This window comes from Dryobates pubescens, chromosome 1 (assembly GCF_014839835.1).
Source record: "Dryobates pubescens isolate bDryPub1 chromosome 1, bDryPub1.pri, whole genome shotgun sequence".
Lineage (NCBI taxonomy): Eukaryota > Metazoa > Chordata > Aves > Piciformes > Picidae > Dryobates > Dryobates pubescens.
In genome coordinates, this window is record NC_071612.1 from 63715611 (window position 1) to 63742077 (window position 26467).

The 26467-nt window shown below is 43.8% G+C and overlaps 2 protein-coding genes across 2 annotated transcripts; one reads left to right on the top strand and one right to left on the bottom strand.

Annotated features, from left to right (window-relative positions):
- The first annotated feature begins 1498 nt into the window (after positions 1–1498).
- On the top strand, positions 1499–3847 carry SPCS1 (signal peptidase complex subunit 1). The gene is made up of 4 exons (XM_009900687.2): positions 1499–1694; positions 2353–2412; positions 2689–2775; positions 3657–3847. Exons 1-4 carry the CDS (start codon positions 1659–1661, stop codon positions 3777–3779), a joined length of 306 nt encoding a protein of 101 aa, XP_009898989.1. The 5' UTR covers positions 1499–1658; the 3' UTR covers positions 3780–3847.
- Positions 3848–5593: 1746 nt separating this feature from the next.
- Positions 5594–26447, bottom strand: NEK4 (NIMA related kinase 4). Its single transcript, XM_054167308.1, has 16 exons — positions 26247–26447; positions 21708–21974; positions 20418–20615; positions 19502–19609; positions 18185–18339; positions 17415–17544; positions 15184–15609; positions 14728–14781; positions 14372–14503; positions 13402–13542; positions 12353–12419; positions 11854–11960; positions 10210–10298; positions 9351–9556; positions 6596–6729; positions 5594–5878 (listed from the first exon to the last, which is right to left on the bottom strand). Exons 1-16 carry the CDS (start codon positions 26337–26339, stop codon positions 5786–5788), a joined length of 2400 nt encoding a protein of 799 aa, XP_054023283.1. The 5' UTR covers positions 26340–26447; the 3' UTR covers positions 5594–5785.
- Positions 26448–26467: the final 20 nt, after the last annotated feature.

Consider the following 26467-nt stretch of genomic DNA (forward strand, 5'->3'; position numbering starts at 1 on the left):
CTGTTGAATGAATTTAACTGTCTGAACTGGAAGCATCCCAGCAACAGGGCAAGTAGTTATCCAGGTTTTTCTGTAGTTAAGTGAGATTTTGGCAGGACACGGCGTTTGTAAGACCTTACAAATAGCATTATACACTTCCAAACCCATGAAATTCTCCATGTAAAATACTCAAGACCGTCAGCAGAAGTGTCATCACAGGAAAGAGACCACAAAATTGTGAAGGAAGGTACTACCAGCACATCAATGCGACGGTGCCATTCGAAAACACATGCTCGCTATTTAATGGTAAATGCGAATGTGAGATCAGAAGAATTGCACATCCTACAGCGGCAGGCACCTCTCGAGTAACACACAGAGAAAGGGCTCACACCATGCCAACATCCAAAATTCAAGAAACAGTGGCAGTTCTATACGAAAGCACTGGCAAAATCCCCGAATTGAAATACCACAAATTGTGTTGTGACTACTACGTAGACCAGACATCTTCTTTCTGCTACTGCGTTTCTCCCACGGGGAAGATACCCTCACGGAGCACAACACATAAACGCCGTGTGCCGTGTTTACAGCACTGCTGAAGCGGCTCCAGGCACGTCGCCTTAGTTTGCTAGAACACAACGCAAAGTCTCTCTTTAAAATAAAGTACGCTGCAATGTTCTTCAGTCCTCCTGGCAGCGATGCTGAGCGTGCTGGCACATACATACATACATTTCTGCCCTACGACAGCCTGAGCTACAAGCACTTCGGGACTGAATCCTCCAGCAACGACTGTCAGTGCAAACACAGATCCACACTGAAGTACTCAAACATCTGCTCATCGCTACCCTGCCGCAGGTGACGCGGTTTACACACACGAAGTTGGGCACCCGACCGCCCCCCACGTTTCAGGGCATCCTCCACGCCTGCATCGCCCTGCAGCACAAACCGCGCTCCACCACGGCCCACTGGAGGCAAAGCCCAGGCAGGGGTCCCAGGAGCCCCACTGCGGGGCCGGCAGGGCCAGACCCAGCAATCCCTCCCTCTTGCTCCCCTCACCGTCTGCCGCCACTGTTATCGCCAACTGCCACCTCGGCAGCGCACAGCCGCCGAGCACCACGGGCCGCAGGTGTCCGCCGCGATGCCTGATGGCTGGGAGGCGCGAAGGCTGCGCCGCGCGCGCCCCACTTCACTAGAGGAGCTGCGGGAGATTTCACGAAGAATATTCAAGCCTTAAACAGTAAGGGCCGCCCGTAGGCCGCCAAAACATCGTCGATTGCAGACGGGCGACACCGGCGGCACCTCGCACCTGCCGGCCTAAGGCCCCTCCGTCAGGGGTCCTGAGCTCGAAGCTGCCGTTGCCGAGGAGACAGAGTCCCGCGCCGCGTCGGCCGCCGCAAGCGGCGGAGCAGGGCGGCGGCGGTGGCGGTGGAGCAGGCCAGCGGCGGTGGAGCAGGCTAGCGGCGGAGCCCTAAGCCGCGGCACGGTGAAGCAACGGCTACAATAGCGGTGCGGAGACGACGGACAAGGCAAAAGGCTGCCAACGCCGGCTGCCGGGGCGGAACGACCTGGGCGTGTTTCCGGGACAGCTCCATAGGCTTCGTCCGGTCCTGGTGACCTCGCCGCCGCTAGGCCCTCAAGAAGAGCAGACGGAGGGCTGTGAGGCGCCCCTCTCCGCCGCCGCCATGCTGAGCATCTTCCGCTCCATTCCCACGCACATGGTAGGGCATACATCGCGGGAGGCCCGACCCTGCCCGGGCCCTCGTCCCTATGGCGATGCTGGTGACATGGCTGAGGGCGGGCTTCAGCGCTTCCCTTCCTCTATGCGCTGTTAGCATGTCTGCGGGAAGCTGTTGGGGCTGCAGGAGGTACCCCCTTCGATTTCGGTATTTTTGTCTGAAAAATTCGCGCTTTAATATATTGCCAAATGAAGGTAGTGTACAGCTGTGCACGCGAAACCTCTCCGTGCTTCCCCCCTCTGTGCTGTGTACAGCCGACGTGTCTGAATACAGGCAACCTTAGGTGACACATTCTGTGTCCTCTCCAGCACGTACTGCCTTTCGTGGTGGTGTGGCTTTCTCCTAGTGATATTAAGCTAACTGCAGTGGTATTTTGGATTTGAATTGCCTATCCTGAACAGTGCTTGCTTTTTCATTTTAGCTGATGTGGTCAAGTATGTAGGGGAGGTGTTAAGTGAATTAAGATCTTAATTCTTTTACACATGAAATTCAGACAATCTAAGAAAACTAATTCCACTCTGGTTTGAAAGTTGAACAAAGAAACCTGAGAACTGGTGGTCAGACTGACTCTAGGCTCTAACCTGAGTTTAACTGGTAGGTTTGTAGTTTGAGTAACTGACAAAAAAATCTCTTTCTACAGGACTACAAGGGCCAAAAATTAGCAGAACAGATTTTTCAAGGGATCATTCTTGTCTCTGCAGTAAGTATACTAGAACTACAGATGATAACATAAAAGACTTTATTTTGGTTTCTGATGATCCAAGGTTTTCCCCCTGATTATTTGGTCACTAAAAGCTTCAGGTGAAATCAGAGGGGCTGTCATGAATTAAAGCTTTTCTTCTTTCAATGTTTTACTTTCAGTACTGGCCTACAGTTTTGAAAACAGTATTAGGAAGATGTATGAACTGTGCTTGTACTTTTCTACTGAACTTCTCCCCCCTGCCTCCTGTCTTTTAAAAACCTTATTTATTTTCAGATTATTGGTTTTATCTTTGGCTACATCACCGAACAGTTTGCATGGACTGTCTACATAGTTATGGCTGGATTTGCTTTATCTTGCTTGGTAAGACTTTTTTTTCCCCAAACCAGAAACTACATGCACGACGTAACCTAAAATAATCATTACACTCTAGGGCTGTCAGTACAGACATATTTCAGACATCATTATCAAACATAGATGATAGGCTATAGAAAGTGAGTTAAGGGCCAGTTAAATGCCTTTTCCCAAAGGTGGAAGAGGGGAGATTCAGGCTGGACGTGAAGAGGAAGTTCTTCACCATGAGAGTGGTGAAGCCCTGGAATGGGTTGTCCAGGGAGGTGGTTGAGGCCCCAGCCCTGGAGGTGGTTTAAGCCCAGGCTGGATGAGGCTCTGGCCAGCCTGATCTAGTGTGGGGTGTCCCTGCCCATGACAGGGGGCTTGGAACTAGATGATCCTTGTGGTCCCTTCCAACCCTGTCTGATACTATGATACTATGAAATGCCAGTAAGATTTTAGAGAACACTACAATTTAAAACTGCTTTTGCATTAGTTTTTCAATTATATGTTACTTTTAAATCAAGCTGAGAGCACTGATAACAGAAAGGACAGGGAAGCTTTTTGTGGAGAAGTAGCTTGTCATGAAAAATTTGCAGCTGGCCTGTGCTGACTGAGCAGAGAGACAAAGCATGGAATTACAAGAGTAATTCCTTATTCATGTAGGTAAGCATCCTGTTGCAGCTGGGACACATTTGATCTTGCACCTTTCAAGTGTTCAGATAAACCAAGATTTGATCATGCAGTATACAATGTAAACTGTATACATAGAGTCTGAAATTTTATGTATTTTAAGACCAACTGGTATGACAGGGAAGGAGATCTTTCCCCCCCCTGCCACTACCAAGCTGTAGAAAACACTTATCTTGCATCTTGATTTCCATGTTCTGACTTTACTCCTTTTTTCTAAGCTAACACTCCCTCCCTGGCCCATGTACCGCCGCAACCCTCTGAAGTGGCTCCCTGTCCAGGATTCTGGAACAGAAGAGAAGAAGCCAGCTGACAGAAAGCCAAAGAGACATAGCAAAAGCTAAAAAGTTGTTACTTTGTTCAATTCTATTAAATGCAGCATTTCCACTGAGCGATACTTCTTGGCTTAGTGTTCGTTTTGTTGTTGTTCCCCCCCCCCCCCCCCCCCCCTTAGTTCTTTGTATGCTACCACGCTGGGAGCACAAACCCTCTCTGGCTGGAGTTCCAGTGAAGTCACTGGGAAGGCAGGGATGGGGGATTAACTTCAGAAGGCTACCGGAGGTCGCGTCTCACCAAATCACAGAGTTATAGGGGTTGGAAGGAACCTCTGGGTTCTATCTGTGAGCTCTGCTATCAGGCCCAGCCAGCCAGGTCCTGGGGTGATGTGCACAGATTAAAAACTCACAAATGCCAGTTCATGGAAAAGTGGTCACTTGCTGCAGACAGGCCAGAGACCCCAATCTGTGGAGCAAGTGCCTCTACTGGGAGATGCTTACACGCTTTACTTCTCTTCCCACAGCCTACCAACCTTCATACTCACTGTTCATCAGACATCCTCCTTCTCTCACTCACTTATCACCCATTCCTGTGATACAGTTTTCCAGTATCGCTACACTCTCATCCATTTCCACATCAGTTTTACTGTCTACCAGCCCTGGGTTCCCATACCTCTGGAGATCATCTAGTCCAACCCCGCTGCCAGAGCTGGTTTACCTAGAGAAAGCTGCACAGGATAGGGTCCAGGCAGGCTTTGAATGACTCCAGAGGTGGACTCTTACTCACATATTTCAGTAAAAAAGGAACACAGTGAAGCCAATCACGTGCAGTTAAGCTGTTGCCTCTGCCTAAAGGCTGACACGGCTGGCCTTGTACTAAAATATTTCTAACGGCGTTTAAAAGAAGCAGTTGGTAGCATCAGGCTGTAACAAGCCCTGTAAGGCAGTCATACCCTACCCTTCTGAAAAACACTTAACTGGAAACTGTTCTAGGGCAGGAGACTGCAGAGTAGCATTTTCTGTTTAAATTTCCCTAGGCCAAGAAAGTGACATGATGATTCTGCATAAAACAGCAGCTCCTGAAACCCTGTAACTTGAGCATCTAGCACCCAAGAGGCAGCAGGGACCCATAGGCATTGCACTGTTTTACTGCTGGTCTCCCTCATAGATCCTGGGAGGTTGCAATATTTAAGCTAAAGACAGGTGGTGCAGGTAAAAGTGCAATTCCCTTTGACTTGTCTTTTACAAAGTACACATGCTTTTCCCATAGTAAGTACCTCACAGTGCCTGGGGGATGTGTAGCAACACAATTTAGATGCAAAGAAGGGAAAAGCTATGACCTATTTCTCTAAGTGACACTGATCTTGAGAACTTGCATTCCTAAAAGGAATTTGTGTTTGTAAGGCAAAGGGATTTCTCCAGCTGGGACCATGGTAACCATGGCTGTGTTCCTTTCAAACACTTTCAGGCTTGTTTTATCCAGTTACCAAATGCTTTCCACCACGCTGGTGAGTACCTTAGCAATAAAACACAAAAGTTAAGGCTCTACTTAAAAGCTGTACAGGCACCTCCTTTAGCACTTTAACTTGGCAATTTACAGAACCTGGAGGGCATTTGGTGTGACAAAAAAAATAAGTAATTACTGTAAAAAAAGCTGCTAAAATTTCACAGCTACCTGATGTAGTAGCTTATAGCCTACCACACAGGAGCCTTGGCATACATTTTGCTACTGTATCAAGTATGTGACCGTACAAAAAAAATTTCTGCTGTGAAAAATCCAAAATACTGCATTTTTTACATTCCTTTATATGCAAAACTTGGCATCCATCCCTCCTTGCATCAATAAAAAGCAACTTTTAAAAGTTTCATTAAGAGAATAAGTAGTTTCTCTTCTGAGAAAGCGATAACCTGTTTCACATTTTAACATGAAAAATATTACTACAGCTATAACTTTCTTTTTTTTGCAAGTTCACCTCCTGATCACAGCAAAGGAGATGAATGGATACATGTGCTTTGGAAGCTGGTCCAATCTATCACGTGAGCTACAGGAGAGTCCTTCAAGGAAAAAGTTCTGCTCAGAACTTCACATTTTCTTCAAGAAATTTCAGGTGGCGTGCCTTGGCGCTGTAACTGGCATACTTCTCTCCCATGTGCTCCCGCAACTGCAGCTGTTTAGAACACAAACAACAAATCACAAAGTTAATTGACACTGAAAAAAAGGCAGGAACTAACCAAAAAAACCCAAACCGACCCAAAACCAAAGCGCTCAGCTGAAAGCAGCATGCGAAGTTTGACAACATAGATGGGAGGAAATTAAAACAGAAGAGTGTTTATGCTTGAAGGCAAGAGAGATCCAAATCCCACCACACAATTCAAAATGCAAATCTGATCTTCACAGGTTCTACTTGCCTATGCAGTATTTGCATCCAGCGAGCTCGAGGTATTGCTCACTTGCCTCTACTGGGAATAGACCTGAAACTGTTTCTCACTTTGGGCATACGTGGCACAAGACAAATTGTGTGGAGGCAAAAAATTATGGGTCAAAATAAGTTATTATTGGAGAAACACCACAGAAGTAAATTATTTGTGTCACCTGCACCTTCCACAAACTCAGGGACCACAATACAACTCCAGTGCTCCTACACTCTCTGAAGATTATCTACACTCAGAAACACACAAACTTTTAAAGATTGAAAGTGTCAGTATACTTTGGCCTTTGCCTGCCAATGACCACATAAACACATTTTGGAACCAAGGTTTAGCACTACTGTATCAGTTAACTTAAAAAAACCCAAACACTGGGGGGGTTGGGGAAAGGAAAAGTAAAGACCCTGCTCATTCATCTCAGTTTATAAAGAAATTAAACTATTATTAAAGATATTCACCTCTCTTTTCACTTCATCATCTTCTTCCATGATGCTGTACACCTTCTCAAGCAGTTTTATACCCAGCCCTTGCACTACATCAGATCTCAGGATTTCAACCATTCTCCTAATCTTCTCAGGAACTGATAACATATCTATTAAAAATAATAGTAATTGGGGAAAAAAAAAATAATCAATGCAGCATTAATTACTTTCAGTACAGTCAGTTTTCATATTCCATGCAGAAGAACAATAGGGGATGACTAAGTACTGCCACAGAATTCCAGCTGACTGCTGGCATGAAATTACTCCTTATCTGAACTGTCTCTAGAACAGTCAACAAACATGTGTCTCAACAGCCTTTGAATCTTTTGCTCCTCAGACAGAGCTCCCACAAGAGACAGCCACTTCATAAAAGGAGGCTTCCATTAGGAACTGAACTATGAACACTAGCTTGGCTCTTTAAATCACTGAAATCACCACCACTCTTTTCACCTTCTGAAAATAAAATACCTAATTAAAAGTTTCAGCTTTGAAATGCAGTAGCCCTGTCATTACAAAAGATAGTGTGTAAATAGCTGGAAGATCTCACTGTAAAATACGTAAGTGAGGAAAACAGACCAAAAAAAGAAAAAACCCCACCAAAAAAACCCACAAAAACACCACCTCACCTTCAAGAGGGTTATACTTTTAGAGACAAATTCTATGCATTTCACTTCAGCTATGCAGCATCCACTTCCCAGAGTTAAAATCCAGTGTTCTCCCATTGCTTTCCCTCCCACCTGACTAATTACAAGTAGAATCCTTCCCATTGAAAATAATAAGCACAAGAAGATCTGAGACTTCCAAAACATGCTCTCAGCTTTTTCACTTGTTCCTGCTAAGTAGTAGTAACTACAGTCACAGGAGATACACTTTTTTTCTTGCTGTTTGGAATACACATTCATACTTAAGGTCTAAACCAGACCTTAAACATGAAAAGCGATTCAAATTCTTGCACCTACATCTGTAGGAAAAAAGGCTTGCCCAAATTCTGTAACGAGGATGAACTTCTCAAACAAACCTTCACTGTACTTCATGCTTTGTGTACAGTTTCAGCTCTATCCATAATTTACAAAGCTTTACAGCTACCAAATCACAGTCTCACAGTATAACTAAGGTTGGAAGAGACCCCAAGGATCATCAAGTCCAACCTGTCCCAACAGACCTCACGACTAGACCATGGCACCAAGTGCCACGGCCAATCTCCCCTTGAACACCTCCAAGGGACGGTGACTCCACCACCTCCCTGGGCAGCACATTCCAATGACGAATGACTCGCTCAGTGAAGAACTTTTTCCTCACTTCGAGTCTAAACCTCCCCTGGCACAGCTTGAGACTGTGTCCTCTTGTTCTGGTGCTGGTTGCCCGGGAAAAGAGACCAACCCCTTCCTGTCTACAACCACCTTTCAGGTAGTTGAGAGGGCAATGAGGTCACCCCTGAGCCTCCTCTTCTCCAGGCTAAACAATCCCAGCTCCCTCAGCCTCTCCTCACAGGGCTGTGCTCAAGGCCTCTCCTCAGCCTTCTTGCCCTTCTCTGGACACGTTCAAGTGTTTCAATGTCCTTCTTAAACTGAGGGGCCCAGAACTGGACACAGGACTCAAGGTGTGGCCTAACCAATGCAGAGTACAGGGGCACAATGACCTCCCTGCTCCTGCTGGCCACACTATTCCTAATACAGGCCAAGATGCCATTGGCCCTCTTGGCCACTTGGGCACACTGCTGGCTCATGTTTAGGTGGCTGTCAATCATCACCCCCAGGTCCCTCTCTGTCTGGCAGCTCTCCAGCCACTCTGACCCCAGCCTGTAGCTCTGCATGGGGTTGCTCTGGCCAAAGTGCAGCACCTGGCACTTGGACTTGTTAAATGCCATGCCATTGGCCTCCGCCCATCTGTCCAGTCAGTCGAGGTCCCTCTGCAGAGCCCTCTGCCTTTCCACCCTCTAACTGACTAACATCTGTTCCCAACTTGGTGTCATCTGCAAACTTGCTGATGACTGACTCAACCCCCTCATCCAGATCATCAATGAAGATGTTAAAGAGGATGGGGCCCAGCACTGATCCCTGGGGGACACCACTGGGGCCTGGCCGCCAGCTGGATGTGGCACCATTCACCACCACTCTCTGGGCTTGGCCCTCCAGCCAGTTCCTAACCCAGCACAGAGTGTTGCGGTCCAAACCACAAGCTGACAGCTTAGCCAGCAGTTTGCTGTGGGGGACAGTGTCAAAGGCCTTGCTCAAGTCCAGGCAGACCGCATCCACAGCCTCCCCACATCCACCAGGCGGGTCACCTGATCATAGAAGGAGATCAGGTTGGAGAGGCAGGACCTGCCCTTCCTAAATCCATGTTGGCTGGACCCGAGCCCTTGGCCATCACTGGAATGTCTTAAAACCCTTATTTCAAAATCCTCAGCTCCAGCTGTTCATTTTGGAAACTTCCAAGCATAAGTCACCGGGGTAAATAATCCTACTGCAAACCAGCCTTCTCTCTTCGTTAATAATTACACAGATCGATCACACGTTCCTTCCATTGGCAAGTAAACCACAGTGACAGCACTTTTGCACACAAAGCTTTTAGAAAGATGTTTACTCCTCCAAGCATTGCTGAAACTTAGAAAGAAATAAGAATGGATTGTCTTGGTGATTCTGTGATTCTGTGTCTTCTGTTTCCTGTGGCCTGGTGTTTGGTTATTAGCAGTTGACAACCGTTCATTTAAAGCAGTAATAGAGCAACAGACCTGAAGAAATCTCTTCTAGTTTTAATTCCTCCAACTCATCAGGTGATTTCCCATGTAAAATCAGAGTGTCTCGGTACTTTCTGTGAAGTTTAAACTCTGGGGCTGGAGCTGAGGTTACACAGTACTCAGAGTTCTCCTTGGAGTCCATTTTCAGTGTCCGTGTCATTAGCTGCACCAAGTCATTCATTTCATTCATACTGCTTTTTCTAGTAGAGGAGAAATGAGATGCAATTCAGTCACCATTCATGATGTAACTTTCACCATGCATTCAAGAGCACTTTCAGTAAGTTTAGTGAGATCCTGTTAAGCATTCCATGTTAAATTACTTCCTGTAGTGCACTTTTATCTATGGCAACCCTAGCAGTATTTCATCTAACAAAGGCTCAGAGCCCATTCACCTTGCAACAATTCCCAACCCTACCAGCTACTGCTACCTGTGAGGCTACACCTGTGGCAAGGCAATGAATAATATTTTCTGTAAGTTCCTTACACTGACAAAATGAGAAATTAATTCAGCCTCACTCACAGTGGAAAGGAAGCATATTGGTACCTTTTAACTCCTGTCTTTTATGCACCTTGAGAGTACATGCCCTTGATGCTGGAAGATTGTTTTCCTGGGAAGCTACAACTGACAAAACACAGAGGTACACACATGTCCCAGAAAGCCCAGCACAGGAAGTTTACAGTGACAGACAATTAAATGGAGCTCAATTTCTTTATGCATCACATACTCCTTCAACCACACACTAAGTAGAGAGAAAGCATGAAAGCAATTCCTGCCTTTTTTTTTCCCCCACTCTTAAGTCAAGGTCCAACAGAGCAGTGGGAACTACTGCACAGTATGAAACAAAACACTCACCTCTCTTTGGAATCACCATCAGATTTATCTGTAGAGCTTGTGGAAGAGCTTAACTCATCATCAGACACACAATGGCTTTCTCTCTTTCTCTAAGTGAAGACAGAATAAACAACAAAATCTCTAGGAGCTGAAACTCATTCATCAATAGGGCATGAATCAGTGCTCTTACACAGAACAGTAACTTTCAGCATGCAGATTTTTATGGAGAACATTTTAGAAGTGTGACCTTTGGTTTTAAAAACAAGGCAATACACAGGACTGCATCAAGATAGAATCAATAAAGTTAGAAAAGGCCTCAAAGATCATCAAGTCCAACCTGTCACCCAACACCTCATCACTACTAAACCATGGCACCAAGTGCTACGTCCAATCCCCTCTTGAACACCTCAAGGGATGGTGACTCCACCACCTCCCTGGGCAGCACGTTCCAACAGCTAACGATGCTCTCTGTGAAGAGCTTTCTCCTCACCTCGAGCCTGAACTTCCCCTGGGACAGCTTGAGACTGTGTCCTCTTGTTCTACTGCTGGTTGCCTAGGAGAAGAGACCAACCCCCTTCTGGCTACAACCTCCCTTCAGGTAGTTGTAGACAGCAGTAAGGTCTCCCCTGAGCCTCCTCTTCTTCAGGCTAAACAACCCCAGCTCCCTCAGCCTCTCCTCACAGGGCTGTGCTCAAGGCCTCTCCCCAGCCTCATTGCCCTTCTCTGGACACGTTCAAGAGTCTCCATCTCCTTCTTAAATGGAGGGGCCCAGAACTGGACACAGTACTCAAGGTGTGGCCTAACCAGTGCTGAGTTCCAATCATAGCACCTTTTTCCTGGTGTGACACAAACATGGATTGCTATTACAGAATCATACTTTATAAAATGTTTGTGACTAGCGTTGTGTCTTGGTCATGCAATTTTAAGCACTACAAATGCTTCACCAAGGACTGCTATTAAAACAAATTAAATCATGGATCTCTGAAATGAAGCCTACACTTTGAATTTCAGACTAAAATGTCTTCACTGTTACTCCTCTGCATTTATTGGCATTAATAATGTACTCTTGATGTTGTAGCAGACTTTCAAATATACATCTAAGACCTCAGAAAAGGCTTTCTAATCAGACAAGGAAGACAACACACTGATAGAAACTACTCTCCTTTCATCTAGCAACTACTCCTCACTGCCAGCACATAAATGTACACAATTAAGATGACTACAGACTAAAAATATTAAAATGTTCATACAGCACTATCAAAGCAAAACTGGATGTACCAGGCTAAAGGCAGTGGGTTGTTAATGGAAATTTTAAGCAGACTATTGATTTTTAACTGAAGTATAGTTCAGAATACCATTTCATTTTGGAAGGGAAAAAGCTATACTGCAATTTAAAGTGCCTATAACAATTAGTAGAGATCCTTAGTTTTCATCTCTGACAAGTGGAGTGGAAACACACAGTAAGCATGGAATATTAAACTGACCTAGCCAAACAAGTGGATTAGGGCTCCATACTCTACCTCAGGACCTGGAAAGTAATATTTACAGAGAGCTGTGCACTCTTACTGACAGAGTTTCTTCCACACATGGATTTCTCTCTGTAAATACCACTTCCCAAGCTATGAATGCATTTAAATATTTCAGAAGCAGATGAGCCCAATTTACCTGAGAAATACTGGGTTCTGACGAGGACGGAGAAGCTTTAACATGCTTTTCCATACATGATTTCGCTTCAACTACTGCACTCGCTGACGTTCGTCTTGCTGCAATCACTGCAAGGATGACATTTTCACAGCATTTACAACTTAGCTACATGTATATTGGATCAGTTTCATGCTCATGCAAGAAAAAGTCTATCACCTGGCAGAAGACAGGCAGGTAGGCATTCTAAGAGAAAACAGTGAAGCTTGTATCCAAAATGTGTATATCCTGTGCTTCATGTACATTTCAAAGACAAGTTGTCACCACTAAACACAACTGAGCACAACTGGCTAAGAAGCAGAAGAATACAGACATGTTAACAGAAACTTTTATTTAACACAGAACTAGACTCTTAGAGCATCTTTCAGGAGATGGTAGGGAAGAACAGACAAGGTTCCAACTTCACTAAGAAGTTTTTAGCTTACTTATACATAAAATGTTAATGAGCAAACATAAAAATTACCAGAGGGAAACATCTCCTCCTGAGACTGTTTTAGCCTCCTTCGTTCTCTTGCTGATAAAGGCCTCTCCTTCAAAAGATGTTAATTTTAGATTAATTAGCAATCAGCATAACGACTTTTGTTATCACCTATAAAGCAAAATGTCCTTTTTAACTGACATGGAAGAGAAACCTGTTAGGCACAGGCCTTCTGATCATCTAACAAACACTGCATTTTTTATTGCAAAACCATTTTGGTCAATGAGAGCAGCACACACTCTAGAAAAGGAGCTTCTCACCCTCATGGTGCAGCAAGGAAGCTTTCCATTTCACATTCACCAGGTGCTTGACAGGACTTAAAATCATAAAATTGTTACAGTTGGAAGGGACCTCAAGGATCATCTAGTTCCAACCCTCCTGCCATGGGCAGAGACACCTCACACTAGACCAGATTGCCCAGAGTCACATCTTAAAAACCTCCAGGGATGGGGCCTCCACCACCTCCCGGGCAACCCGTTCCAGTGTCTCACCACTCTCATGGTGAAGAACTTCTTCCTAACGTCCAATCTGAATCTACCCATTTCCTTCTTTTTCCCTCCATTCCCCCTAGTCCTATCACTACCTGGCACACTAAAAAGTCCCTCCTCAGCTTTCCTGTGGGCCCCCTTAAGATACTGGAAGGCCACAATTAGGTGTCCTCGGAGCCTTCTCTTCTCCAGACTGAACAGCCCCAACTCTCTCAGTCTGTCCTCATAGGAGAGGAGCTCCAGCCCTCTGATCATCCTTGTGGCCCTCCTCTGGACATGCTCCAGCACCTCCAGATTATTCCTGTAACAGGGGCTCCAGAACTGGATGCACTATTCCAGGTTGGGTCCCACCAGCACAGTAGAGGGGGGAGAATCACCTCCCTCAACTTGCTGGCTATGCTTCTCTTGATGCAGCCCAGGATGTGATTGACTTCCATTAGGTCAAAAGCTACCATACATTTCTTTACTCACTGTGCATACACACAAAGAATAAACCACACAGAAGGAATGAGAACCAAAAATAAGCTGGCAGTGCTCAGCACTAACCTTTGAAATGGCAACTTGACTGGTTTTGGCGCTATTTGCAGCTTCAGAGGCTTCAGCACCACACTGCTCTGCACACTTCTGCATTGTCTTTGTGTTCACATCAGAAGGAAATGGTAAAGGCCGAGGGGGAACCATTCTGAACTTGAAAGAGAAGTGAGCAGTAATTTATACCTTTTTAATTAAAAGTTAAGTACTTTGCAGGCTAGAAGATCTTGCATGGTAAAGCTGGATGCCAGATGTTTTGGATCCTGCTGTAACCTCTTAACACCTTCCAACTTCATCCCTCCCTCTCCACACCTCTGCTTGAATCTTGCCCCTCTACTTCCAGACCATTTTTCAGCCAATTCCTTTGCACCAACTGTCTCCACCCTCAAATAGCAAAATCCAGGAGAAAAATAGAATGCCAATCACAAACCACCCCTTTTCTCTCCTTGTACAGCCATTGCCTTTCCCCAAAGAAATCTCTCTGCTTAGTGTGGAAGCATTGATAGGAGCCCTATGTTATATGTTTGCCAAGATTGTCCTCCTAGAGTTTGCACTCACAAGCTCAGGGCAGCCATTTCATGTGTCTGTTCTAGAGTACTAGCAATCTACTACCCACTACAAGTCGCCTTATCCTCAACAGTCAGGAAAAGTACTGCTATATCCTCTGCAGTCACAAAGAGTGAGAAGGCCTGATGAAATTTCCTGTAGCACAACAAAGAAAGCCCATGGCTCACTGTATCTCCTTATGCCCACCTGGCACAACTCACCTCACACCTGTGAGGGTCACTGAAAGATTTACAGAGATTGCTTCTACAGAACATGCATTTTGCGACCAATGAAGTTACACAGAGCCATATGAAACATGAACACCATTAAAACTTCCCCTCCCCTCTTTTTTCTTCTCAAAATTGGGCCCCACTTTTAAAGAATACAAAATTGCAGGAGTCTCAAAGGAAAGAAGATGATTATTTCTTAGTATCTGCACCTTCTCTGAGGAGGTTTCAGCCACCTCTCCTTTCTTCTGCCGTCGCTGCCGTGAGAGAGAAGGTTCACTGACAGAATGGTGAGGCTGCAAGTGGAAGGTCATTTTTTCCTGAGCTCCACGACAGACATCATCCTAGCAAGTAAAAGTATTTTTTACAAATGCAGACATGCCATTTCCAGATTCACACACACACACTTAAAAAAAAATTCAACACAGGCCACTTTACTATTCGGGCTGCAACCCCCCCTTAACTTATCACAGTTATGATTGTAATAATAAACTTACTTGACAGACAGAAAAAATACCTGCAGTGCCAGCATTCTTAAGCTACTAAACCTTCAAAGAAGGACACTTACTTGAATTACAACAGGAACAAATGGTTCTAGCAGCTTTTCAGTAGAATCCAAGCTCTGCAATAGATAATGATTTCTCATTAGGAAAGAAAATCTCCCTGCAGAGCAACAAAAAGACAATCACCGCCTATTAGCCCCCTATCTAAATCAGGACCATCTTGACATAGCCAGACCGATTTAGAACAGAGAACAAATAAATCACAGAACTATACTTGTAATCTCTCTTAGCTGGAAAAGAACAATTTTGTTCTCTGTAAAAACAGTTTCCATCAGATAGATGCAAGCCTAAAACTACTTCACAATGTTTTCTTTGCAAATCTGAAGCCATGGCTCCTAACTACTTCAGAATTCCAAACACTTCATCACTAGCATTCTATTTTGTCTATCTCTAAATTTTAAGAGCTGGCCATTTGCTCAATCTATTTCAAAGCCTATTTCAAATAAGCATAAATGCATTACCAGATCAGTTTGCCTTTGGTCTTTTGATACAGGCTGCAAGAGTTTCAAAGTGTCACCATCTTCTGCTACAGCAGCAACAGAAGACTGCTTAGACTCAACATTTTCAGCTTTAAAAGCTTGCTTTGCTCTTTGTTGTAGTCTATCTTCCTGAATTGGTGGGATACTTGCTGTTATTCTAGAATTTCCTGGGACATTTAAATACTTTGCTTTCTTTTTCTCTGGAATATTCTCGCTGCCACACTTCTCACTTTCACTCTTCATCCTTTCAGATGGTAAGATATCAATATTCACTTCACTAACTGTAGCTACAGAGTCTCCCAGGTTGTTCAAATCATCATTGCTTTGTTTTCTTTCCAATGCCACAGCTGGTTTCTCTGAGGGACAAAATTTGGTGGCTTTATAGTTGAGGAAGCAATCTTCTTCACTCTAGAATTAAAAGGAAAACAAAAACCCTTTTGGGTATTATGCACGTTTGAAAGAATACTCCAAGCACTCGTGGTAAACATTAACATACCAGAGTACATAACTGCAAGAAAATTATGATCAGCTACAGATTAAGAGCCTCAAAAAAAGCTACAACCCACATTTTTGAAGAGAGACACACTGCATTTGCAAATTACCTATTTCAGGCATCCATTTAAACACATACACTACATCTACTTTTCACCTGGACCATGAAATAGAAGTTGTATTCCCTTGGCTCTTCCATAAGGGAGGAACCAACAATTACCAATGCTTTCTAAGATCATACATACATAGAATAAACCAGGTTGGAAGAGACCTTCAAGATCATCGCGTCCAACCCATCAACCAATCCAACACCACCTAAACAACTAACCCACGGCACCAAGCACCCCATCAAGTCTTCTCCTGAACACCTCCAGTGATGGCGACTCCACCACCTCCCCAGGCAGCCCATTCCAATGTGCAATCACTCTCTCTGTATAGAACTTCTTCCTAACATCTAGCCTGAACCTCCCCTGGCACAGCCTGAGACTGTGTCCTCTTGTCCTGGTACTGGCTGCCTGGGAGAAGAGACCAATATCCATCTGTCTACAACCTCCCTTCAGGTAGTTGTAGAGAGCAATAAGGTCACCCCTGAGTCTCCTCTTCTCCAGGCTAAGCAACCCCAGCTCCCTCAGCCTCTCCTCACAGGGCTGTGTTCCAAACCCCTCACCAACTTTGTTGCCCTTCTCTGGACTCATTCCAGCAAGTCAACCTCCTTCCTAAACTGAGGGACCCAGAACTGGACACAGTACTCGAGATGCAGCCTAACCAGTGCAGTGTACAGGGGCAGAATGACCTCCCTGCTCCTGCTGGCCACACTGTTCCTGATGCAGGCCAGGATGCCATTGGCCCTCTTAGCTGCCTGGGCACACTGCAGGCTCATGTTCAGTCTACCGTCGACCAGCACCCCCAGGTCCCTTTCTGCCTGACTGCTCTCCAGCCACTCTGACCCCAGCCTGTAGCTCTGCGTGGGGTTGTTGTGGCCACTGTGCAGAACCCAGCACTTGGATGAATGGTTTGAGTTCAAAGGGATCTTAAAGGTCATCTAGTTCCAACCCTGCTGCTGCAGGCAGGGATACCTCCTACAGACCTTAAAGACCATCTAGCTCCGACCCTGCTGCCATAGGCAGGGATACCTCCCACTAGATCCAGGTTGTTAGTGAGAGGTGTCCCTGATGTATAAACATTCAGTATCTCAGCACTGAAAGCTTAAACTCAGAACAGCAGACTCATTAAAGAAAATAACACACACAAGATTAACCATTACAAAAGATTTGTTCTAACCACTGAAACGATTTCCAACAGTAAGTTATGTTTTGGGGGGTAACTATAATTAGTTCTCTCCAGTCAAAAACACTTTAAGATGATTACTGTTGTGTGTCATCAAAGATTTGAAAAAAAACAGTTAACCTCCAATGTTCCATAAGCAATTCACATAATGACCCACAAATGAAAAAACAGATGTTTAACATCTCATAGTTAGACACTGCAACTACTTTTACTGATCCACAGTTGCTTACTTTCTTCCACTCTTGCCTAAACATTATTCCTTCCCTAATACTATTGTCACATGTTGCTAAGAATCAGATGTATGTTCTCCAGAATGCTCAAGGCATGTCTTATAAAACTGAGGTTTTTCCTGTTGAAAATGCAAGAGGGTTTTGGGTTGGTTTTGTTGTTCCATTTTTTTTTTTCCACATAGAAAATATCTCTGTGTATCTCACTTTGTATTTCCGGGCTTGCTCAGAGGAGTGGTTTTGGTGGGCAACACTTCTGCTATGAGATTCAGTCTTTACTGAGACCACAGAGCAAGGATCTTTAGGTTTAGAATTCTTCTGATTTCTGGCTGCTTTCCTGTAAAGAAAATAGAAGTTGCTTATTGAACTACCATCAACAAGGCCTTGAGATATTTCTTTAGATTATACTCATTTTAAAAACAACCTACTCCACTAAGCAGCTAACACACAGAGAGTATGAGATACTGGGCTCTTTCAACAGGCTTTGCACAACATACTCTATTTCATCTGCACAAAGGGAGCTTAAAGTTCAGCCTCTGCCACCAACGTACATTTGGCTTGCACAGCACTGTCTGGAAGCAATAAAATAACTGACAAAGCAAAATAATTCTACCAGTGAATATCAAAAGAAAATGTGTATTGCAACTCTCATCTGATAACTAACCTCAAAGAACCATATGGAAAGATGTTTATTTCCCATCACTTCCTTGAAAACACAGTGTCACTTCCCCCCCTCCCCCTTTCTTTTACCTCTGAATAAGCTGTGCAACTCCAACCACTGCATTGCTTTATGCTGTATTTGCAGAAAAATCTAGTTTCCACTCTAGTGCCCTCCTAGTTCTCAAAGAACCTAAAGAAACTCATACAGTGTCATGCTTTGTAACTGCCCATACAGAAGTGATTTTGCCCTGCTGTCAACTGAAGAGCACAGTACCATGAATATTTTGCACAGAGTCACTCAAATGAAAATCTCTTACGCCTTGGTGGCTTCTAAAAACAAAGAAATTTGGTGCTTGATATAGGGCTGTCGCAGTATGCTTTTCACACTAGGTCTTTCCTCAGGTTTCTTACTGAGCATAGTTCGTATGATTTCTACCAGCTGTGGGCTGTAATCCTTTGGCATGGGTGGCAACTGTAAAAGGAAAGGGAAGTCTGATATTATTTAATATATAATGACTACTGCTAAATAATTTATGAATGAGTTATAGTCAGCTACATACTTTGCATAAAAAATGGTCCCATTGTTCACATTCTGAAAGTTACCCAAGTGCTTCACAGCAAACAGGCTACTGAAATTAAGTGTTTTATCCAGGAGCCATTCAGAACTTTTTATTAATACCAGCTGCTAGGAGTTCTGCAAAAAGGCTTAAAAAAAAGTCTATAATCTTAACTTCATTGTATGTATCAGGTACCAGATATGCTACTCGCACCTAGCAGGAAAATGGCATCACATGGATAGAGATTTAATTCTTTGCACAATGCTTAAACCAGAAGCAAATAAAAAAAAGTCATCTCAGAACCTTGAAAATTAATCAACACAAAGGAGTGTGGCCGTTTGAGGCTGTGCCTTTAAGAAAGGGGCACACTGGCTAAATGTTTATAAAATATTTTGGTAGTCTAAACGAATTTCATTGGCCAAGGAGGTGGGAGGTGAGATTGGACCCAGGGGAGTTGGGAACTTTCTCTCAGTCTTCCTTCCTTCGCTGTCCCTTTCGGCTGGATCGGCTTCTGGCCAAGAGATAAGAACTAACTCACTCCCTGTAACAGGCCTGTCCACTTCTTCCCCTGTCCTGCTAACCATCCTCGTCTCTTCTTCTACCTCTCTGGGGGAGAAGGGAGGTAGGGGGTGAAGGGGGGCACAGGGGGAAGCCCCCTCTGTGGGGGGTCTGGTTTCTGGTTGAGTTCATTTGCTGTATATTCCTGTATATATTGTAAAATACCTGTATTTGTTGTGTTACACATAATCTGTTTCCTTGTAAAATATACTCTCATTTCTCCGACTGGGTTTAGCCGTGGTCTCTTTCTCAGTGGGGGAGGGAAAGCAGAGCCTTTCCTTTCAAACCACCACAAGAAGCAACAAGAAACTCCAGCAATGTCTACAAATTACCAACTCCCCGGGTCTGACATTACAAGCATGTACCACCACTAAACACCAGTCCTACAACATAGATGATGATGCAGGCAACATGCAAAATATTTTTAACTCCATGCAGTATTTCTGATGGGAAAGCATAATCTCAAGTACTAGACACAGAAAATCCAAGCCCAGATAAAAGCAGTTGAGAAGTTTTTACCTTTCCTTCAATGATTCGATAAACCAAAGAGTTCATGTCTTTAGCATTAAAGGCATGTTTCAGTGTAGCCATCTCATAAACACAGCAGCCCAGTGCCCAAACATCAGACTGGACAAAAGGAGAGGGGAAAAAAATAGTTATGAGAACTTTTTATTAATTGGAAAAGTTTTATCTCCAGATTTAGTCACCTGCTTTAAGAACAAACTCGTGGCATTGGTCTCACTAATTTTAATCAACTGAATAACTTTCTTCCAGACTCTTCTGGAAAGCAGCTTAGAAAATTCCTGTTTGTAGCAGTTTGTGTTTGTTTCCTTTTGAAGTACAACAGAAGTTCTAAATGACAATTTACATTTTTCACTGGAACAAGTTTCCCCTCAGCTCTTGCTCACCGTAGACATTCATTTTGCCTGTGCTTTGCAGCAAGAGCTGAACAGGTATTCAAGAACACAATTGTTTTATCTTGCTGTATTTTAAATCCACAGCCACACTGCTTATTTCTCTACTTAAAGTTACTTTTTTGTTTGGTTGGTTTTTTTTAGTGCTGCTTTTATGTCTAATACAAGCTTTAGAGTATAAAGCTTCCTTTCTGCTATATATTACATTTAGAAAACACAGCCCTCCAACAAAGACTGGTGCTTTTGTTCATATTAGGATGCTGTGGTAGGAGCCTGCTGAACACCTTGGTTGTGATAACTTATCACATGCTACAAATTCCCACTTAACTGCGGTACAGCTCTGACAACAAAAGGTTCCCACAGATTCCTCCCCCACTTTATTGTTTGGTCTTTGGGGCCATTAAGGAAAGAGTTGGAAGCAGTAAGATATCAAAATCAATGGATTAGACTGTCATCTTCTCAGAGAAACAAAAATAAGCTGCCTAATGAAACAGAAATAACATTTGCTTTAAATACTCTACCTTGTAGTTGTAAGGCTTGTTGGAGAAGAGCTCAGGGCTCATGTAGTACGGCGTGCCGATCAGAGTGCTGGCCATGTCATACTGGTTTTCCAAGACTCTGGCTATTCCCAGGTCACCCACTTTGATTATGTTTGTCCGTGTCAGAAACACATTTTGTGTTTTAAGATCTCTGTGCAGGATGTGTTTTTCATGTAAATACTGGGGAAGGAAAACAATAAAAACCACATAAAGAGAGTTAAGTAACTCCTAACTGGTTCTTCTACTGAAATGTAAAGTCACTTTACACAAGGCAAAGCGGGGAAAACACAAATACAGAAAAGACACATGCAGGAAAGCCAAGGGTGCCCCTGTTAAATGCAGTATTAGTGAATTGATGTTAGGAACAACTGATACAGACACGAACCCAAAACCTGGCACTGCTTTAGTGAAATCTCCCTGTGTGGCTCCACGAAGCCAGCAGAAAAGAGGAAATAATTTACGTTCGAGACTCAGACTTCAACTTATTTTCTGCTGCATCCATGTCTTGACAACCATTTCTTAGTCTTAAGTAAAAAATTCCAGCAGAAAATACAATGTGAGCTTTGTGTAAGCAGGGAAGAAAGTTAGAATTACTATAAACAAGAACAGGTAGTCCAGCTGGTTTGCATATGTCTGATCACAACAGGCATCTTTAAGATAGAATTTTCTGTCCTCTGTTTCTTAGGGTTAAGATTCATATCTGTTCTTTATTACTGCAATAGTTTTCTTCCAAGTTTGATAGCCTCCAATTACTCAATTTCAACAGTCAGATAAGATGCAATAAAAGTACAGATTCATCTAAAGTGACCATTAAAAAACACCAACAAAACCACAGAACACTTCTGAAATAATCTTTTTTGTTTGCTATTAACTACATTTTATGTTTCATCAAAACTTCCAAGGCAGAGAAGCATTTCAGACTAGAATTGCAAATACCCTGGAGGTCACCCCTGTCTACTGTGATAAGGAGGTCTAAATATAAAATGTGATAGCCATTTCTCACCTAAAATAATTTGGCTGAGGTGACCTGTGAACATTTTTAATGTAATAATAACAGCACTGGATTTAGACAGCCATTTCTCACCTAAAATAACCTGACTGGGGTGACCTGTGGACATTTTTAATGTAACACTAACACCATTGGATTTAGATGCTAACCCAGCCAACCTGGAATTCAAAGCTAGCACTGTAACTGTGGAATTTTTAAGTGCAGAAAGAATCAAATTAAATTTGTATCTGAAGGTGACAAAGTTAAACTTATTGGTTTTTTACCTGCAGTGCCATGGCAATCTGGACAAACCACTCCACCACCTGGTTCTCAGGCAAAAGTTTGCCCTTCTGCTGTTTCAGCTTGTGATAGAGATCTCCTCCCTCACAGAAGCCCATAACAATGTATAACAGGCCATCTTCCCCCTGCCAGGACTCTCTGTAGGTGACTATGTTCGGGTGTTTCAACTGAGATAACAGCTGTGCCTCTTGTTCTGCTGCTTTCCTCTCTCGGCTGGAAGCATTTCTAAGGTTTAACTTTTTGATAACATACTGTAAAAGAAAATGCAAGGTATGTATCATAAGAGATGCAAGTAAACGTGCAAAAGCCTTAGAGAATTCCACAAACTTAAAGGAAATACAATACTTGAAATCTCCACACGTTATTCTATATGCAGACTGCGATGTGTCTAGCAGGTAGACACAATTTCTGCCACTACACTGTAAAAATGGAACAGGATTCCATTCGTCCACCTGAGTAAAACTCTGCACAGGCATTTTGTGATGGTTTATTTTCTTTTGACTAGTGGTCACATTTATCTTTTGTTTCCCCTGCTCTCATTAAGTATGTCTAGCATTCTTCTCTCAAGCCTGAAATAGCTGCTTGTGCTTCACAGTTAAGACCAAAACAGCCCATCTCAACAACAGCTTCAAAAAGACAACAACATTAAGGAAAAATGGCAAGTGGTATCTAGAAGAAAGAAAAAAACTATTTAAAAAAATCATGTGGCTAGATTTATTTTGCTCTTCTCTGCTAGACAACCAAACCCAGCTCAATTAATTTCATTGTAAGGAAAAGTAGACTTTTCCATTCACTTCTTCAGAACTCAAGCATAGTTTTTGGGGGGGCTTTTTATTTTGGTTGGTTGGTTGGCATGGTTTTGGTTTTTTTACAAAGAAAGAGAGAGAGAGAAATGTAAGAAACAGAAACAGCATCTCACAACTTTGGCAAATACAGATCACACACATCAAGACCAAAATCGTTGTTAAAATACAATAGAATACAATTAACCAGGTTGGAAAAGACCTTTGAGATCGAGTCCAGCCTATGATCCAACACTATGTAATCAACTAAACCATGGCTCCAAGTGCCCCATCCAGTCTCTTCCTAAACACCTCCAGTGATGGTGACTCCACCACCTCCCTGGGCAGCACATTCCAATGGCCAGTCTCTCTTTCTGTGAAGAACTTCTTCCCAACATCCAGCCTAAGCCTCTCCTGGTGCAGCTTGAGACTGTGTCCTCTTGTGCTGGTGCTGACTGCCTGGGAGAAGAGACCAACCCCCACCTGGCTACAACCTCCCTTCAGGCAGGTGCAGACAGCAATAAGGTCTCCCCTGAGCCTCCTTTCCTCCAGGCTAAACAACCCCGGTTCCCTCAGTATCTCAGCTTCAAGGCACAGGATACAAATTCCCTCTTGTCATATTCAGAATACCTAACAGCTGAATTTCTGAATGCACAAACAACACTGCTGAACTTTTCAGGTCTTTTCATTCTTTTCTTAGAACACTTGTACCTGGCAGAAGACCTCCAAGGCAGAACTGACTTGGGATTAATGGCTTTGCACAAACGTCTACAAAAAGAAACATGGGAGAACAGGAAAAAAGCTTCTATCAGGAAAACAAATGCAGCAAGCAGAGATGCAGCTGGAGGGCTAGCACAGTGAGGGGCACACTAAAAACACAACTTCCTAAAAAACCTGAAAGCAGACATAATTCACTCTTCTAAAAACCTGTCTAACAGTATTTGCTGTGTTCATGAACTTCTGCAGATGAAGACTTCACCTTACTCAAGGAGAAATAAACTGTCACAGGGAAATAAGAGATTCTTGATCCTACTGAAAAAGCCAAGAGCTCTTACGCTCCTTCCTACCTTTATTTTATTGTATCAATACAGGTTTAGAATTTTTTTTTGTTAAACTACACACCAAAGCCATTATTTACTTCCCTAATTATGTACTACATCAAATATGTTGCTAATGAATTTCAGCTTTTAGTAAAACTGTAATTGAAGCTGAAGGTGAGACAATACCCTGCTCCAAAGCACACTTTCATCATACACAGCATCAACATTTGTGTCTGACTTGACCCCCTTCCTGAGGTGAATTGTGTGGCAATCACCTTCAGGGTACCAGCTTTCCATGGAGCAATCACGCTGTGGTACCTACCTGACCTCACTCCTCATACTGAAACGTCTCATCTGTACTTACTCAATTGCAGTGTCCTCAGTAATTGCTTGGGGTACCTACTTCCCAGGCTGGCCCCAGTAATTAAGTCCAGCACAATTAGAGTTGAGGAAGGCTGTCCCCTAGTACCAAGGGAACCAATTATGCAGAAATCAACAGTACCTTACGATTTTGTGTTCCAGAAGTCTGCTGGATATTAGACAGCTCTTATAACCAATTCTTACAGCCTGTGACCATGACCAGCTCCCGAAAGAAATGTAACAAAACTGTGTACAGCATCATCTAAGCTTAAAATAAAATAGAAATGCTGCTACTACTGTGTTTCATTTGACATGTCAACTACAACTCTGTATTTGAGCACAGAAACCAAAAGCTTTCAGCTATCTGTCTTTAAACAATATACTACCAAAATGCAGAAAGCATACACATAGCCTAACTTGAAACCTGTCAGTGGTTATATTTGGTTTAATGAGTATGTGACCTATTACCCCAGCAAGATTTTTATGAAGCCTATCACAATGCTCCTCCACCTTATTTGATCCCAAATTGTGGACAAATTGGAATTGCTGGGGCTTTTTGTCAGGGTTTTTTTGGAGGCACTCCACCTTTCCTACACAACAAGAGCATTCAGTTAACAGCAAATGTGTTTAAATACAATATCATTCCTTTCACAGCACATGCAGCACTATGCCAAAGCCACACCAACAACAAAAATCCCAATCGTGGTGCTACAGAAAAAAGTTTATAAAATTTTAATTGTTATTATTAATTACTTATTAATATCAGCAGTTAAGGTTCTGTGAATAAGCTTTAAAAGAAATCCACATTAACTTCATTATATGCCAAAGCAAGACAAGTACTACATAAGCCACTCTCACCTTAGAAGAATATGGCATGGATAAGGATTTCATTTTTGCATCATGTTTAAACCAGAAGCAAAGTAAGACAGTAAATAATCTCAGAACTCTGAATAGTAATCAACAGACCAGAGACACAAAAGGCTAACAATAAACTCTACCAATGTCTACAAATGAGTAATTCTCTGGGTCTGATGCTACCTCATGTGCTGCCAGTCTTAAAACGTGCAAGATGAAGTACACAACTTGGAGCACTATGCCAAAGCCACAGGAAAAAAGTCTGCAGAAGAAAGTCTATTAAAGTTGACAAAAGCTAAGATGCACCAAATATTTAAGACAAATAAACAATGATAAGGAGGCAAGGCTCTTGCCAATGTTTATGATCAGCAGCATGACAAAGAGGTGAAATCCAAGGTTCTGCATACAGCTGAAGTCACCTCAATGCACTGTTCACTTTTAGGATGAGATTAGTAGCTCTGTGGACACTGGACTAAGCACTGGTGGCCTGAAGAACAAGTGCTGCCTTCGCTGCTACCCAACTCATGCATGGATCATAGGGATTCCAGCTTCTTCCTTTCCCTCATCTGGAATGGAAACACCTTCTCCAATCACTACTGAGCACAAACGCTTTTCCATCACCTCCAGTCAAATCCTGGCCATAAGGCTTACATCAAAGGTTTCTGCAGTACTGCTCTGGGGATGTTCTCCATCCCCACCCCTTTCTCCTTTTACATCTTCTATCAAACACATCTGCTTTGGCCAGGCAAAACAGATTATTTCAAATTTCCAGGGGAAAAAAAAAATAGTAAAAAAACAATGCTGGCACTTCAACTCTGCCATAACCAAAACTTTGCCAGGTTCTGCCTGGCAGAGCTGATTTCACACAAAGGCAACACCAGAAGCTGTTTTTCCCATCCTCTCCATCGCTTTTATCTTCATCACACCTGCATGTCTTGAAGACGATACACAACCATTAACAAGCCAAGAGCAACCTTTTCTGCTTCACACTAGAAAGAGCAGGCTGTCACCCAAAGGGCTACCAAAGCTGGGATTTTCCTCCCCAAAACAAGGCATTATACATTTAAAGGGGGTGGAGGGGAAGAAAGAAAACCAAAACGAAAACCGCACAAGCGATTTTATCTAAGTGTTTTAAATTAGACAAAAAGTGAGGATTTGAGGGGCTTGGATTGGGGGTTTTGTCCACCTTAAATGGAGAGGGGTAAAAGAGTCTTCTCCATACATCTAAAAGGAGTCTTCAGAGACAAGGGAGGAAAACAGGAGTACCCCGATGAGCTGCAAACACCACACCACCAGGTCACAGCCTCACCCCAGCACCAGGCCATAGCCCTGGTCGTGCCCCGAGCTGTCGACAGGGCCACATGCTAAGGCCGGGGCACAGGTCGCACGCCCCGAACCAAGCCACAGCTCCTGCGGGACCCCCAGGCCAGGCCATTTCCTTCACACCAGACCAAGCCGTGCCTCGCTGCGCCCAGCCCCTCGCTACCTGCTTGCTGTCCTGCTGGTGCCGCACCAGGCTCACCTCCCCGTAGCTGCCCTTCCCCACAGCTCGGAGGAAGCAGTAAGCAGCCAGGGGCATCCTCCCGCCGCGCGGGCCCGATCAGTGGCTGGTGGCCGGCACCCCCGGGGCCCGCCCGCCCGGCAGCGCGGCCGCCGCTGCCATAGAGATCCCCGCGGCTCCCCGCTGCCATAGAGAGTACGGCGCCG

Excerpts from the sequence above, each read along its gene's own strand:
- SPCS1 (XM_009900687.2), top strand. The coding sequence starts at position 1,659 with ATGCTGAGCATCTTCCGCTCCATTCCCACGCACATG. Across the intron at positions 2,413-2,688 it reads GGATCATTCTTGTCTCTGCA|ATTATTGGTTTTATCTTTGG; the intron begins GTAAGTATACTA and ends ATTTATTTTCAG. Across the intron at positions 2,776-3,656 it reads GATTTGCTTTATCTTGCTTG|CTAACACTCCCTCCCTGGCC; the intron begins GTAAGACTTTTT and ends CTTTTTTCTAAG.
- NEK4 (XM_054167308.1), bottom strand. The coding sequence starts at position 26,339 with ATGCCCCTGGCTGCTTACTGCTTCCTCCGAGCTGTGGGGAAGGGCAGC. Across the intron at positions 17,545-18,184 it reads TTTTTAGAAGCCACCAAGGC|GAAAGCAGCCAGAAATCAGA; the intron begins GTAAGAGATTTT and ends TTTTCTTTACAG. Across the intron at positions 9,557-10,209 it reads GATGGTGATTCCAAAGAGAG|AAAAAGCAGTATGAATGAAA; the intron begins GTGAGTGTTTTG and ends CTCCTCTACTAG.